This window comes from Homarus americanus, unplaced genomic scaffold, assembly GCF_018991925.1.
Source record: "Homarus americanus isolate GMGI-L3 unplaced genomic scaffold, GMGI_Hamer_2.0 scaffold2539, whole genome shotgun sequence".
Classification (NCBI taxonomy): domain Eukaryota; kingdom Metazoa; phylum Arthropoda; class Malacostraca; order Decapoda; family Nephropidae; genus Homarus; species Homarus americanus.
The window spans coordinates 1,502,008-1,520,207 of NW_024725489.1; the positions used below are offsets into that span (position 1 = coordinate 1,502,008).

Consider the following 18,200-nt stretch of genomic DNA (forward strand, 5'->3'; position numbering starts at 1 on the left):
TGTCAGAGCAAATACTGGTATTTTCCACTCCCTTGGAGCTGTGGGGGATTAGTGGATCTCATGTAACTGACCTGATTTGACACAATTTCAGGTGGGAGGTAGGGTAGGGTATTTGGTGGTCTCATATTACTGACCTGATATAATGTCAGGTCACCCTCTGTCAGGTGGGGGATTAGTAGGTCTCAGGATTGAAGTTGACTTGAATAAGTACAAAAGCTAAAATACAGTATATTTTATACTTACACTTATCACATTGTATCCCTTCAACATTATGTTACATTTGATTTTAAAATGTGGAGTGAGAAAGCTGAAAGCCCTGGGTGATTAGAGAGATGGAGTGGCAAGGTGTGGTAACATGTACCAGGGTTGCCAAGCGCTAAGCTCCTCGACAGCTGATCTTCTAATTCACCACCACGTAGTTAACCACGTATAAGTTTGTCATACAATATGGGGGTGTTTGGGTGTCTGAGTGTGATGTGGTATTAATTAATAAATAAGCAATATTGCATCGTTAATGACAGTACTACTGTACTGTCATTAACAATACAATATTGTTTATTATTCATTAATTAATACCTCAACAACACATCATACATACAATCTTTTGTGTGAGACACTGCAAGGGTAGAGGGAGGCAGGGGGGGAGGCTAGGTGCTGCAGGGGGGAGGCGATACACACACACCTCCAACACACTCTCCAACATTTTTTCTTATATATTCTTGTATGATCGGTCTCTTATGGTGTATGTTTTATCATGGTTAATATAAAATATTAAACACATTATGCACAAATTATTACAGTAAACATATCTTTATTAATTAATAAATAAAAACAAAACAAAGTAAAACATTTTACAATAGTAATGGAAGGGGAGGAGTAGGGGAGAGGCATGAACCTTTTTGGGGGGTGTGTGGTCAGTCCCCCAATCAAAAGAAAAAAAAGAAAAGAAACAAACAAACCTCCATCACAGAGGAACAGGAGCATGACGCAATATTTTGTCATTTTCTATACATGTTATCGCACAGCATTTAGTATTTTATAATATCAATGATAAAACATACACCATAAGTGGCAGATCATACGAGAATATACTGTATAATATAATAAGTGTTGGAGGTGTGTGTATCACTTTATTAGTATTAATAGCTAGGGCCCTTTTCTCAAAATTTATAAAATACATTAATGAAAATGAATGGAAATTAGAAATAGTAATTAGATTTATAAGTTGCAAAATGTTGGATGGTCCATCATTATTTTTATTTGTATTTTCATAAATACTGTATACGTACATATATTAAAAAAAATTCCCTGAAAATCTCTTGATTTTATACCATATTGACTTGTGTTTCATGAACTATACACGTATGTGTAGTGATCACTTGGTGGGGGGGGGGGTTCAGTCGGTATCTCCTGCCATATGGACAGGACTGATTTACGTCAGCTTACAGTTGCCATTTAGGGATTTTTCCAAAGCAAGCACACACACACACACTGAGAATAACGCCAGTATTATTAAACAACATCTTCCCCTGAAGAGGCTCATTATGTTTCAACCCGAGTTTTAAACTAAATGAGTCCTGAGGGACACCGCAGTACAGTACTTAACGGGGTGGTGTGGCGGTAAAATTAACTATTACCAATATTATAAATTAATTTCAAAACCCTCAGGCAGGTTACTACGCCACGAAAAGATGGGTAAAGAAGTTAAGGCAGCAGCATGGCAGTTCCCTCTACTGCTGTTGGAGGCCACCATCCAGCCTATCACCAGGACTGTTCTCAGGGTGAAGCTTGATATTAAAGCAGAGTTCACGTGAGTATGAGTATTGAGTTAATGTGAGTGAGTATATTAAAGGAGAGTTAATGTAATTTTGTGAATATATTACAGCTGACTTCATGCGAGTATGAATATCTGTTAGGTGTTATATCATCAGCTGTTGATTATATTGATCAGGTTCTGTGTGCTGTAGTAATCATTTCAGACAAATTGCAAAGGTATATCATCAGTGGAAGACAGCTGTAGGGACAGTGGCCACCATAAGTGGAAGAGAGCTGTAGGGACAGTGGCCACCATAAGTGGAAGACAGCTGTAGGGACAGTGGCCACCATAAGTGGAAGACAGCTGTAGGGACAGTGGCCACCATAAGTGGAAGACAGCTGTAGGGACAGTGGCCACCATAAGTGGAAGAGAGCTGTAGGGACAGTGGCCACCATAAGTGGAAGACAGCTTGAAGGGACAGTGGCCACCATAAGTGGAAGACAGAAGGGACAGTGGCAGTGGAAGACAGGGACAGTGGCCACCATAAGTGGAAGACAGCTGTAGGGACAGTGGCCACCATAAGTGGAAGACAGCTGTAGGGACAGTGGCCACCATAAGTGGAAGACAGCTGTAGGGACAGTGGCCACCATAAGTGGAAGACAGCTGTGGCCAGTGGAAGACAGCTGTAGGGACAGTGGCCACCATAAGTGGAAGACAGCTGAAGGGACAGTGGCCACTATAAGTGGAAGACAGCTGTAGGGACAGTGGCCACCATAAGTGGAAGACAGCTGTAGGGACAGTGGCCACCATAAGTGGAAGACAGCTGTAGGGACAGTGGCCACCATAAGTGGAAGACAGCTGAAGGGACAGTGGCCACTATAAGTGGAAGACAGCTGTAGGGACAGTGGCCACCATAAGTGGAAGACAGCTGTAGGGACAGTGGCCACCATCAGTGGATATTTCATATTTCTTCTGTTCCATTTTATTGCACGTGGGGGTGGAGCAGGATTTCCTTAGCTGCCAAATAAGTGTTAAGAGAGGAGTACAGTACAGTACAAGGTATAGACAACAGATAGGTATAGTTAATGTTTATGTGATTAGTATTGGATGAAAATTAAATGTATTTGACTTGTTTGATTATATAGTTGGAATGACAAGGTTCATGGCAGCCAAGAAACATACTGGATCTGGGTTGAGGATCCTGACACCAACCACATGTACCACCACGAGCAGTTCACACTCACCAAGAAACAAGTAAGTCAACATTTGGTAAAATTTTTACTAACCTTAACTTCCCCTTTCTTTGGTCTGTATATAAACATTTCCTCCTTGTATTTGTGCAAATTTATGTATCTATTCAGACTTGCACATGCACTAACTTTTATGCATACACATACAGTACACAGTACAGTATACACAATGAGGCACACGTACAATATACACAAGCAGACACGCTTTTACATATACACTTTACTTTTATCATTTTTTACTCACACATCCCTTCTTAACTTACAAGTCCTGGGAAATGCATTACTGGTTTTGTTTACTGACCTTTCATAGACGGTGTGTGTCACTTCCACACCTTCTAAGTTTACTAAATTACTTCTTCCATCACGTACAGTATTGCCTTCTTTGTCCCAAAACAGAATACGTACTGTATTGGAATAAATGGCCATCCATGTGTCTGGTTGTCGAAACGTTAAAAAGTTCAAATGCAGTACAGAATATTGCTCCATCAGTTGTACTGAAACTGTATAAATGAATTTTACACATCCCATAAACTATGCAACTCTTAAAATTTAAGAAAAATAAACAAAGGTTAAATTTACCAAATTTAACATTAGTAGTAATTTCAAATCAACTGATGGGGAATGTGTAATTTTAACTTGATTTACCATTGAGACACATTGATAAGAAACTGTGCGGTGTATGTCCTTGTAGGTTGTTCGTCGTGAGGAGCAGCAGCTGGTGTTTACCATCCCCATCTTTGAACCGATGCCCAACCAGTATTATGTGAAGGCCATTAGTGATAAATGGCTCAGTTGTGAGTCCACTTGTGTTATGAACTTCAAGAATTTGATCCTTCCAGAGCGTCATCCTCCTCACACAGGTCAGTGCTTCATAAAGTGAAGGTTCTCCAGTAGAGCTTTGCAAGTTAACTGGTGCTTTACTTATCTTGCTGAGTACATTATACCCTCACTACCTATACTGACAGTAGGCACCTGAGGCCTCATGTCTTGTTAGAGGCATTTTCGGTACAGAACACTAACTGCTAGGTCTTCACTATACAAGGAGGTAGTGTAGCCAACACTTAGCTCCCGCGTGTTCACTTCCTTGCTGTAAAGGTAGTACGTATTCAGCACCAACCAGTGACCCATAAGACACAAAGTGAGCATTGTATCTACTCACCTTCCACACTTGTCTGTAACCAATGATTCTTCACTCTCCTGCGTTCAAACTTTTTGCAATGCACTTCACTAGACTGACTTTGGATGTGCAGCAGATACTGATAATTGAGTGTTTTGAAGGGAAGAATTAGGGTTCAAACACAACCTTTTATGTAGTGTGGTACAGTAGCAGAAGGTGTCAGTACAGTACCTTTTATCATTTCTGTGTCAGTGGTCACCATCTTAGTTTATAGCTGTTTGCCTAATTATCTGTTGCATTGATAGAATTGTTTACTGTTTTACTTGTGTTTGCCTCAGATCTTCTGGACCTGGAGCCATTACCAGTTACTGCTCTTAACAACTCAGAGCTTGAGATGTTGTACAAGTTCTCTCACTTCAACCCCATCCAGACACAGCTCTTCCACTGCCTCTACCACACAGACAACAATGTGTTACTCGGAGCACCTACTGGTTCAGGCAAGACCATCGCTGCCGAGATTGCCATGTTTAGAATCTTCCATGAGGCCCCCGAGGCTAAGGTGACACTCTTATTAGCATTATCTTTGTGTTACAAAGATTTATGAGGAATAAATAATGTCAATGTTGTCTTTGTCACTTAAAGAAATAAAACATAAGACTATTGAAAGATATATGAATTGAACATATAAAAAGGATAGTTCTCTTTCAGAAATAATTATAAATCAGAATCAACTTTCTTACTTTGCATTTCAAGTTAGTTTACTCTGTTTGATACTAGCAATTTGAATAAAGAATAATTACACAAGTTGAGTATTTTATTCTATTTTAACTGGGTTTTATTACTTCACATCAGGTAGTATATATTGCACCCCTGAAGGCTCTTGTCCGTGAACGAGTTGAAGACTGGCGGGTGAGGTTACAAGAAAAGTTGGGCAAGAGAGTTGTAGAGTTAACTGGTGATGTGTCCCCAGACATAAGAGCCATCCAGGTATGTTATACACTTTACATAAGTTATAATGCTCATAAAACTTGTTATTGTTATCATATACACTGCTCTTATTATAATGGCAGACCTCCCCCCTCCCTCTATTGCAGTGTATCTATCTGTTTAGGTTCAATTTTTGCATTTTGCTTTATAGTTTTATTGTCTTCTTGTGCTGGACTTGCCCCACGACTCGCTAAACCTCGCTAAAAACACATTTGTCTTTTCAGTGAAATATACTGTATCTCACCATAGCCTAGAGTTGAGGATGTTTGTCTTGGTTGAAGCTCTACACTGTATACAGTAAACCCCCGCTTTACGCGGTTTCACTTTACTCGTTTACGCGGTACCCTGCCGAAACCGGAATGCTCACTTTCCGCGGTGTGTGTACCCTTTTACGCGGAGAGCGGCGCGAGCAGGGTGCGCACAAGGTCGCCCAGTCGTCAAAACATTACCGAGTTCTTCACCCGCCACCCACCACAGCCGGCCCAAGTCAGTGATAGTGATAATATGGTCTTTGAGGGGTTTGACAAAGAGGCCCTGCAAGCCTCTGTGGTGGATAGTGATACAAGTGATACAGGTGAGGGCCAATAATCTGCCCTCTGCCTCGGAACCAACCCCCCATCCCCATGTGCCCAGCCATCTTTTCTACTAATGTAAGTGTTAAAAAGCCTAATATTATTGATATTTCTCTTAATTATTAATTGTGTGTTCATACCATCATAAAATTAAGAAGTTATTTTTACTACAATGTAGGTATTGTGTCTGAAAAAGTGGAGTTTGGGGGTCGGCCCGGTCTCTACTTCAATTAATCCCATATGTTATGTTGTTCACTTTACGCGTTTCTCACTTTACGCGGGCTGCCGTGGGTTCAATTGACCGCGTAAAGTGAGGGTTCACTGTACAGTCTTTCCTCGACTTACGACATACGTACTGTATTCGACTTAAAACAACCCGGACATACGATGTCCATGGTCGTATAAAATATTTTTCTCATAACGAATTTTTGAGTCCCGACGTTAGTGATTGCTCTGTGTACTGACAAAATTTTTGTTTGTAATTTCCTTTAAAATGACTGGCAAGCATAAACGTGAGAGTTCTCGTGGTGCTGAGAAGAAAAAGAGACACCCATTTTAGAATTTCTATGTATTATTTTCGCCTTTTCGACTTACGACCAATTCGACTTACGACCTGGTCATTGGGACGGAACCCCGTTATAAGTCGAGGAGCGACTGTGTATGATCGTGAAGAATCCACAGTACAGTATACTGTTTTATATTTTCATCCATGCCATATAATATTTTGTCTCAAACTGCAGAAGTATATTTTTATAGAATATTGATATAGATTACAATTGGAAGTAACATTAGGTATAATGGTAGATGTACAAAAGAAATAAAAACAAGAATAGGGCCAGCAAAAACAGCATTTAATAATATTAAAAGACCTAATGAAAAAGGACAATGACATCAATTTGAGAAAAAAGCTGCTGAAAGGCTTCATATGTTAAGGACTGATGTATGGGTCAGAAGTATGGACACTTTCAACAGACACCAGAAAAAGGTTGGGGGCCTTTGAAATACAGTATATGTAGTGTTATAGATGAATGCTAAGAATAAGTTACACTGACAGGAAAACAAATGAAGAAGTACTATGATCAGCAAAAAATTCAGGAGAAATCCTGTTCTTGAAATGCACAGAATAAGAAAACTGAGATACTATGGTCATATAATTAAGGATGAGAGGATAATAACAGAAGTATTAATTGGCAAAGTTTAGGGTAAAAGAGCTAAGGAAAAGTTGCGACTGGGATGGATTAATTAAATTAAAAACCGGGTCTCAGGAGAGATGCAAAATCTTAAAGGATTGGTAAAAACAGCTGTAGAATGTTTAAGAGTGTAGGACTGTAGTTGCCAACCCACAGATAAGAGGTTGGTACTCTGATTGATATTACAAGGTTTTTCTTTTCTTCCAGGCAGCCCATGTTATCATCACCACTCCTGAGAAGTGGGACGGCATCTCTCGGTCGTGGCAGACAAGAAGCTATGTTAAAAAAGTTTCTCTCATTATCATTGATGAAATTCATTTACTTGGTAATGTTGTTTGTGTGTCTCAGGTTCTTTTATTTTATCACATTAAATTACTTATATTTCTTAGGTAGTTGTTTCATGCTGTTTATAACTACTGTACTGAAGGTGGTACTGTCTGTTAACAATTCTTGAATGTCTTTTGTCTTTATGACTTTTGATGTAAAACTGAACAGTGCAGTAAAATACTTAACTTTGTTTAATCTTAAATCCACAGTTAGCCAAAATAGGACAAAAAATTTTAGATTCACAAAGAATCATTCACAAGTTTACAGTCAGAGTCACAGGTTATGATGATGGAGAAATATATAGTACAGTATAACGTTGGAGCTTTAACTATTTTTTTTTAGCTGTATAGATGTACAGTATGTGCGCTCTTGATCAAAGTTACAATATGTTCAGAAAAACTTGGTGGTAGGTGTTGTGGTAGCTTAGACAATGATGTCTTGATGTTCGGCATAACTTGGAATGTGTGTTATATGACATTAGTAATATTATCTCGATTTCAATTTTTAATACAATGGAGAGGTGAGGAAAGTTGTGACTTTTAGCAACATTCTTCTCTGACTCCCAAGGTAAACAACAGTTCTAGGTGAGGAGGGACAGGTGGGGGGAGGCAGGTGATGACACTGGATAGTTGTGAAGAATTAGCATAGTGGTGTTAATTTGTTTATAATGATAAGGATAAATGAAGCAATGTATTGACAAAGGCAACAGTGGGATGCTTACGTGTGACTTTTAGGCACTAGGCAAGTTGGAGAGGTGGGACTAGTTGGTTTTTGCAGAAGCTGTCCTGTTTTTCCCATAAGATTTCAATAAATGTGATTTAAGAAGTTTCCAGGAAACTAATCACATAAACTTAGATGCTTTCATTGTCACTATTTTACAGTCTTTTACACATGTTAGGTTGGCCATGATGACATGGTGTTCTGAGTTGCCATCTGGCAAATTTGAAGAAAGGTTTATGGCTGGTTGCCGTCCATATCACTAACTTAGTTTTACAGTGGGAACTGTATAGAATATATTGAAATCAAGTCTTGTATTTTATTCCTAGGTGAGGATCGTGGCCCTGTTCTAGAAGTGATTGTGTCGCGCACAAACTTCATATCCAGTCACACCAACAAGGGCCTACGTGTTATTGGTCTCTCTACAGCCTTAGCCAATGCCAAGGATTTAGCAAATTGGCTTGGTATTGGACAGGTAATGTCTCGGTTACATCATTTCCTATACAATAAGGTGAGATTATAATGATTGAATTTACTATTTTAAGAGAGTAAGTTTTAACTGTTGGTAAATTTCATCCAACAGTGATAATGATTATGGTGTACTACAGCAGTAAGAGGGAAAAAAACAACAGCACATCAAGGGAGACTCACAATCTGCACTTGGTGTGTTGGCTGTCAAACATCATATTTTAGCAAATTCCAAATATTTACAAACAAGAAAAAATCAGCTTTCAGCAGTGAATATAATTATTTTATGAAACTTGCTTATAAATGAATAGCTGGAACAAAGTCACAGACAGACAGACAGATGTTATTATTATGGTGGAGGTAGGTTTAATAAGAATTAGATATTTAGATATTATTATTATTATTATTGCCCGAGCCTAAATGTGGAGGCAAGGAGAACCAGAGGTAGATCAAGAATGACACAGAGGTTTTAAGAAGCTACATTAGAGTTAAGAACCTGCAAGAGATCAACAAAATGAAGAACTGCCATTAGGTACAGTACTTGCTGCTACCCCACATACTGATCGTACTGTTGCATACACCAGTAAGATGTACTGATGATGAGAACTTGAGGTTTAAAATTCTACTTGATCTCCTGGTGTGACAAAAACTATTATTTCCCATCATACACAATGGGTTGATCTCTGTTTAGTCAGTACAGTACTGTACAATATTGTGTTGATGGAGATAATATATTACTTGGTAAACAATGTCTGACTCTCTGGGAAATACGTCAAATTTATTATAAGTTCCCACATAAATAAACATTTATAATGGCAGGTTTTTGCTTTTGTTTTATAGATGGGTTTGTACAACTTCCGTCCCTCAGTGCGGCCAGTGCCTCTGGAAGTGCACATCTCAGGCTTTCCCGGTAAACACTATTGCCCACGTATGGCTACCATGAACAAACCCACTTTCCAGGGTAAGTGGGTACCAGTTTTATATATTTATTGGCAGTAACAGGTAATATTCAGTATAATATAGAAATATTTGAACTTAGTAATATTAAGGCGGACATAATAATGTTGCTATGCATAACCTGGTATTTTGTTGGTCAAGTCTGTCTCCGTCACACTACAGTTAATATTTCACTCGAACACCCACAGTCCTCTTTACCTCCACTTCCATCTCCCCTTAAAAAAAGCTAGTTTTCACTTTCCAGAAAAAGGTTTCTTGTCATCCACAACATGCCTGACCTGTTATTTTGCATTTTGCCATATGTTAAAATATAGATTTTTAAAAAGTTTCATACAAAGGTACTTCTTTACATGCTGTTTAAGGATCCGAGTTCAAAATTGTAAAATTCGACTATAGTAGTGTTAATTAATGACCCTTGAAATCATTCAAACCGTTCAGAATATTTAAAACGTCAATTATGCCATGCCAGTAAGTTCTAAATCACCTTTATATGGTAACTACCATATAAACACGCTAGTTTTCAGTGTCCAGAAAAAAGCCGTTAGTTATCCTCAAAACGCCTGACCTATTTATTTTATGTTTTGGCAAATGAGGTCATGAAGTAAATTTTGTTGAGATTTAGTACAAAGGTGCTGTTTTACATTAAGGATCTGAGTTCAGAATTTTAAAATTCAATAATTAGTGTTAATTTATGAGCTTTGAAATAATATAATATACATACTGTATAGAGCAGTTAAAACATAAATTATGTTTTACCCCTAAGTTTAATTTGTCTTTATATAGATTTTCTCAGTAATATAGAATATGATTATGCTTTAAATATGTTAGTTTTCACTTTCCAGAGAAAAGACATTTGATTGTGAAAATGGACAACTGACCTATTACCTGTCATTTCGGCATGCGAGGTCAAAACGAGGCTTTTGTTAATACTGCAATTCATACAAATATACAGTTAACCCTCACTTTACGCGGTTAATGTAACCCGGAGGGTACCGCGGAAAGCGAGAAACGCGTAAAGTGAATAACATAACATATGGGATTAATGGAAATGGAGTCCAGGCCGATCCCCAAACTCCACTTTTTGACAACACATAACTATGTTGTAGTAAAAATAACATCTTAATTTTATGATGGTACATGCACACAATTAATACTTAAGAGAAATAGAGAAATACAGTCGCCAAGTTAATGTCCATTCAAATAATGGACACGACTCCCTCCCCCTCTTCTCACACTACACTGCTGGCTCTTCCCTCTGAGAAATTTTGGGGAAACCAGATAGAATAACAATACCTCAACTAAAGTTAGGATAATATAATTGACATTGTTGGTCTCCTTGTAGACTAGGTGTGAATATTTGAATATAAATGTCACATATTTTTCACAAAGACAATATATTTACCAGATTAAAACATTTATCTAAAATTTGTATGTCTAATGCAAAAATCTATGATGTTTATATATTCAAAATGAGATCATCAAATTGTAAGAATTCCAGCAATGTAAATTATATTCTGCCTGGTAATTTCAAAGGACTTTTAAGGAGCTAAAACAAATATTCTTCAGTTAATAAAAAAAAAAATATTTTCACGCCACCATTCGTCGAATCAAAGTAATTCCCCACCTTGCCTCTTCCAACCTACAAGTATATCGTTCCAACCCTCCCCCCCACCCCCCACCAATCCTCCCTTCAAGAGAAAAGAGTGGGTGAAAAAAATAAATTTTAACATTTTGTATTAAATAATACCTCAGATTAAAGTTAGGATAATATAATTGACATTGCTGGATTCCTTGTAAGACCAGGAATATTTTGAATATAAACGTCATATATTTTGCACAAAAGATAACATACTTACTCAGATTAAACATTTTATCTAAAATTTGTATGTCTAATGCAAAATCTATGATGTTTATATTCAAAATGATCATCAAATTGTATGAATTCCAGCAATGTAAATTATATTCTGGCCGGGTAATTTGTATGAATTTTATGAGCTAAAATAAAAATCTTCAGTTAATAAAAAAAAAAAATTCTTCACACGGTAACAGATGGTCGGTCGCCGGTCCCTCCCTCCCTCTCCCACCCCCCACCTCCACCAACCGTCCCTACTAGATAAATGTGTGGGAATACCAGACTGTTTACCTTTTTAGTAATAAATAATAAATCAGACTAAAGTTAGGATAATATAATTGACATTGCTGGATTCCTTGTAAGACCAGGAATATTTTGAATATAAATATAATATATTTTGCACAAAAGATAACAAATTTACTCAAGAGTAAACATTATATCTAAAATTTGTATGTCTAATGCAAAATCTATGATGTTTATATTCAAAATGATCATCAAATTGTAAGAATTCCAGCAATGTAAATTATATTCTGGCTGGATAATTTGTATGAATTTTATGAGCTAAATTAAAAAAAATTATACTTCACCCGTGTAAAGGGGTACACCCACCGCGGAATGTGAGCATCCTGGGTTCTGGCAGGGCACCGCGTAAACGTGGAAAAGCGGAATGTGGGACCGCGTAAAGTGAGGGTTGACTGTGTATATATATATATATATATATATATATATATATATATATATATATATATATATATATATATATATATATATATATATATATATATATACAGTGGGGTATGCTATAACGAATCTAATTGGTTCTAGAACCTTGTTCGTTATAGCATTTTCGTTATAGCATTCCTTTGTTATCGGATTAATCCGTTCCAGGCCCCCAAATACAACCACTTAACACTGAAAAATATAATATAAAATTGTAAAAATTGTAAAAAGTGCATAAATATGCATCTAAACCCCTGAAATAAAGAATATCATTAATATTTGTAATAAAAAAACAATAAATTAGAAAAAATAAATAAAAAATAAAATAAATAATGTTCGTTGTAGGAGTTTCGTTCGTTATAGCATTCTCAATTTTATAGGTAAAACCGTTCGTTATAGCATACCCCACTGTGTATATATATATATATATATATATATATATATATATATATATATATATATATATATATATATATATATATATATATATATATATATATATATATATATATATATATATATATATATATATATATATATATATATATATATATATATATATATATGTGTGCAAGTAAATCACTGTAGGTTCGCGTGATCTAGGTATATGCTGATAACCACAAGGAAAGAAGAAAACACGAAGTTCCCAAGCGCTTTCGTATAATTCACATCTTCAGGGGTCTGTACTCACCCCTGAAGATGTGAATTACACAAAAGCGCTTGGGAACTTCGTGTTTTCTTCTTTCCTTGTGGTTATCAGAATTCCATATATAGGTTGCTTAATACTGGTGAGAGTGGATTACCCATTGCCATACCAAATTTTTGAGCATAATATTCCCCATTGAATTCGAATTTGCAATCCTTAATACATAGTTTGATGAGTTCGATGAAGTCGTCTTTCGAGACGGGCAGTGAAATGTTATCCAGGGAATCTATGAGGAACTCTAGTAAATCATCAACTGGGACCTTTGTAAAGAGTGACGTTACATCAAAGCTGACCAGTTTAAAATCATGATTAATGTGTAAGTTATTGAGTTTATCAACCAGATCCATATTATTCGTGATATTGGAGTTAGAAATGTTGCCAACTAGGGGATTTAGTAAAGAAACTAACCATTTAGATAGTTTATAAGAGATTGACCCAACTGAGCTAATGATGGGTCTTGCTGGGTTATTGGGCTTGTGGGTCTTGATTACACCGTACATGTATGGCAGTGGAGGGGACGTTGAAGTAAGATGTTTAATGAGAGTAGCTTTGCCTCTCAATAGGGACTTCAGTTTTTTGTTGAACTGGGTGTTGACAGTGTTGAGAGGATTATTTATGAGTTTAGAATATGTTGTAGTATCACATAAAAGGTCATTCATTTTAGAGATATAGTCATCTTTGTTTAAAATCACTACTGTGTTGGCTTTATCTGCTTTAGTGACATGTAGATCCTTATTTTTCTTAAGGGCTTGGATTGCTTTGGTGAATCTTTCTGGACAGTTTGGAATGCAAGGCTTGGACATAGATGCATACACAACACCTTTACACATGTTCACTTCTTCACTTGTCAAATTACTGAATTTCTCCAAATTGCAAAATGCTCTGGCTATGTCAACACTGTCGACTCCCTTGTTAGAACCATCAAAACTTAAACCATAGCCGAGGGCACACAAGGTATCATTGTCTAGTTGTTTAGAGGAGAGATTCACTACATAGTTGTTATTGGCATCCTTAGTCCAATCACTATTTCTAATAAGGGGTGCCAATTTGTGGTCTATCTGCCCACCATAATAAAGTCAAACAGTCAGTATTTTCAACAATGTTTTTACGTGCCTTGAGAATTTGCAGTCCGGAATTCATCGATGAGGAATACAAATATATATATAATATTGGCTCAAACCTTAAATACCCTAGATCTTTCATAGACAAATGCTTAAACATTACTAAGAAAACTTTTTATAGAACTGATCCCAAGCCCACCCATGACCATAAGAATATCTTAATATTACCATTTCACAAAAATTTCTCACACATTCCTGCACAGCTAAAAACCTGGAACGTCAATGTGGCATTTAAAAACTCATGCACTGTTAAACAAATGTTAATCAAGAACTCCCCAACAACACAATTGGTTGCATTTATAAAGTTCCTTGCAAGGAATGTAATATGTTTTACTTAGGCCAGACAGGTAAAGATCTTGCAACTAGAATTAAACAACACAAATACAGTGTTAGGACAGGCCAGGAATCCAATGCTCTGTTTGTTCATTTGAGGGATAACAAGCATTGCATTGACTGGGATAATGCCTCCTCAATATTACCATGTAATTCAATCGATAGTAGGAACATCATAGAATCTAGTCTTATTAAACATACCGAAGCATCCAACATGAATTTGAGTAACGGCATGTACAAGCTGGACAATTTTGTAATTAAGAAGATTTGTGATCAGGTGAGAAGGCCGGGTCACTTGACCATCTGACCTGACCACCAACCGTTGTGTGCTATTTAAAGATTAGTAGGGTCATTACCTAATACCTGACCATTGTGGACCTGGTCTCACCCTCTGTATATATACACCTTGATTTGTATTACTCTCTCTAGTCTGCACTCACCCCTGAAGATGTGAATTACACGAAAGCGCTTGGGAACTTCGTGTTTTCTTCTTTCCTTGTGGTTATCAGCATATAAATAAATAAATAAATAAATAAATATATATATATATATATATATATATATATATATATATATATATATATATATATATATATATATATATATATATATGTATGTATGTATGTGTATGTATGTATGTATGTATGTATGTATGTATATGTATGTATGTATGTATGTATATGTATGTATGTATGTATGTATGTATGTATGTATGTATGTATGTATGTATGTATGTATGTATGTATGTATATATATATATATATATATATATATATATATATATATATATATATATATATATATATATATATATATATATATATATATATATATATATATATATACAGTTAACCCTCACTTTACGCGGTCCTGCATTCCGCGTTTCCACGTTAACGCGGTGCCTTGCCAGAACCTCACGTGCTCACATTACGCGGTACGTGAACCCCATTACGCGGAGAGTGTCCGGCGCGACGCTATTTTTAGATTCGCCCCACCCGCCACCCGCCCGCCTGCCTGCCTGCCTCTCCCTCCTCCTCCCTCCGCTTGGGCAAGCAGCGCGGTAAGGTTGCGCAGTGTGTGTCTTTGTTGCGTTATCACTGACGTCAAATGACGTATCAGACCTGTGATTGGCCATGCATCCCTACCCCCCTCTGCTGCTAGCTGTAATTGGCTTAAAGTATTATGACGTGTCCACCCGGGGGAGGGAGGGAGGGAGGAAAGACGACACTTGACCTAGCCGCGGCAGTTTCATCCCTCAAGGCCACACCGTGTCAACGCGCATCCATTGTTCCGTAAAATGGCTTCCGCCGGACCTCCAACCCCAGAGAGAAACCTTTCCTTACCTGGACCCAGCGGCACCAAGCCAAAGAAGACACGACGTTCCTTAAGCTACGAGGTGAAGTATACCATCATCCAAGAGTTGGAGAAAGGAACAAGGCAGGTTGATTTGGCGCGCCAGCATGGTGTGAATGAATCTACGATTCGAACAATAAAGAAGGATGCAGCCAAGATAAAGGAGCACATGAAGATCACAAAGTCTACAGGTGCTTCTATGATCAAGTATTTTCACAACCAGGTGCTTCTCAAGACAGAAAAATTACTTGTGAGGTATTTGGTGCGTCAGGCGCGACGGAACATGGCGGTCGACACGCGCTCTGTTAAGGACTACGCACGTGAACTGTACATCGCAGTGGCACGAAAGATGGGAATTACAGAGCAGAAAACCCTTTAATGCTTCCTCTGGGTGGTTACAGAGGTTTAAGATTCGGAACAAGATCACCAATATAAACATTGGTGGTGAAGAAGCGAATGCTGACCGTGCTGCGGCTAGGGAATTTCCTCCATTTTTACGTGAGATTATGGAGGAAGGACAGTACAGTGACGACCAGGTGTTTAACATGGACGAATCTGGTCTTTTCTGGAAAAAGCTACCTTCCAAGTCCTTCGTTGTAAAGAATGCCAGCAGGATTCGGGGCCGGAAGATGCAGAAGGAACGCATCACCGTCCTGTTTACCACCAATGCCTCCGGTACCTGTAAGCTCAAGTTATCGGTGATCCACACAGCATGCAAGCCGCACGCCTACAAAACCATGGACATGACCAAGCTAAATGTCCACTGGCTGACCGCACGTAAGGCGTGGATGTTCTCTACACTGTCCCTCTCCTGGTTTGATGACTGTTTTGTTCCCGATGTAAAAAAATTCTGTGAGCGACAGAATGTGCCATTCAATATTTTGTTGCTGCTGGACAACGCACCAGGACACTAGCCCCTACTGTTAGATCGTCACCCCAACGTAAAAGTGGTCTTCCTTCCTCCCAACACTACGTCTATATTACAGCCCATGGACCAAGAGTTAATCTGTAATGTAAAAGCTGCATTCTCAACAAAAAATTCCAGCTCCTGAACGACTACACCAACACCAGGGAAGAGTTGCGTAACCTGAGTGACACCACCACCGATAGCAAGAGCGAAGAAGATGAGGATCAACAGTTGGAACAGCAAAAAATACTGTTCAAACAATTCTGGAGAGTATTTAACATCAAGAAAGCTGTGGACTTCTTGGTGGAGTCATGGGATCAGCTGTCTAATGTCTATTGCTACAATTCGTCACGCATGGAGACATGTGTTGCATGGAATACCAGGTGAAAGGAGGAGTCAATCTGTGACTGGTGAGGTTCAGAATGTTGCAGTAGCAGTGGACCTTGCCAGAGAAGCTGCGCAGACTGTTACAGTTCCAGGCTTCTCCGAGACCACCAACGACGACATCCTGGAGGTGATCAGAGATCCTGAAGTGACTGCCGACGAGATGTTGGAAGAAGAACACGTCAGTGAAGAGGAGGAAGAAGGTGCGTCATTCTCCGAAGAACACAGTTTAAGTCATAGTGATATTAAGGGTGCCATGGAGTGTGCAGAGAAAATGAAGTCCTTCCTTTCCCGCGACAATGACGATGACCGCTATGAAGTCTTCCATACCCGGCTGGTGCAGGCTATGGAGCCGTACATCAAGGTGTATCACGACAACATCAACGCCAGCCGTCAGCAAAGCATAACAGATTTCTTCGCCCGCAACCCACCACAGCCAGCCCAAGCCAGTGATAGTGGCAGTGAAGATGACTTTGAGGGATTTGTCAGGGAAGCCCTGACAACTGTAAGTGACAGTGATGGTGATTCACCTAGTAATGGTGATTCACCTGAGGGCCAGTAATCTGCCCTCTGCCTCGGAACCAGCCTCCATCCCCGTATGCCGACCCATCTCTTCTACTACCGTAAGTGTTCCACCTAACTTTTAGTTTTCCTAACCTAACCTTTATTTTTCCTATGTTAACCTTTATTTTTCCTAACCTAACCTCTTCTATATTACTTGTTTTTTCATACCATCATAAAGTTAAGATAAAATTTTTACTACAACATAGTTGTGTGTCGTCAAAAAGTGGAGTTTGGGGATCGGCCCGGACTCCATTTCAATTAATCCCATATGTTATGTTATTCACTTTACGCGTTCCTCACTTTCCGCGGGACCCTCCGGGTTACATTAACCGCGTAAAGTGAGGGTTAACTGTATATATGTATATATATATATATATATATATATATATATATATATATATATATATATATATATATATATATATATATATATATATATATATACACATATATATATATATATATATATATATATATATATATATATATATATATATATATATATATATATATATATATATATATATATATATATATATATATATATATATATATATATATATATATATATATATATATATATATATATATATATATATAATTTTTTTTTTTTTTTTTCCCTTTAATTCGTTCCAGAAGGTCGTTTGTTAACCGAAACCATTGTTTCAATGGGATTTTGGGTAATTGGTTCCAGCTCACCAAAAATTACATACAAACTAAAAATAAATGCAGTAAAGTACACTTACTTTGAGGTGTGCATGTGGAAGGCTCCTGGTTGATGATGATGATGATGATGGGAATTAGAAGTAGGGGTGGAAGAGAAGTCACCCCATGCTTCATGCTGCCATTTCACCCATAAAAGTTTAAGTTCACTTGGTGTAATTCAAGATTATTTTTTTTAAATCAACACTGCACTGCA

The 18,200-nt window shown here is 37.7% G+C and overlaps 1 protein-coding gene across 2 annotated transcripts in view; it reads left to right on the forward strand.

Moving 5' to 3' along the window:
* The window catches only part of LOC121864950 (activating signal cointegrator 1 complex subunit 3-like), an 88,001-nt gene that overhangs the window by 48,380 nt on the left and 21,421 nt on the right, over positions 1–18,200 (forward strand). For both annotated transcript variants that reach the window (XM_042364168.1, XM_042364169.1), the window contains exons 26-33: positions 1,669–1,810; positions 2,902–3,010; positions 3,698–3,866; positions 4,462–4,682; positions 4,976–5,110; positions 7,080–7,197; positions 8,246–8,391; positions 9,225–9,345. In XM_042364168.1, coding sequence (XP_042220102.1) covers positions 1,669–1,810; positions 2,902–3,010; positions 3,698–3,866; positions 4,462–4,682; positions 4,976–5,110; positions 7,080–7,197; positions 8,246–8,391; positions 9,225–9,345 — 1,161 coding nt within the window. The remainder of the gene's footprint in view (positions 1–1,668; positions 1,811–2,901; positions 3,011–3,697; positions 3,867–4,461; positions 4,683–4,975; positions 5,111–7,079; positions 7,198–8,245; positions 8,392–9,224; positions 9,346–18,200) is intronic.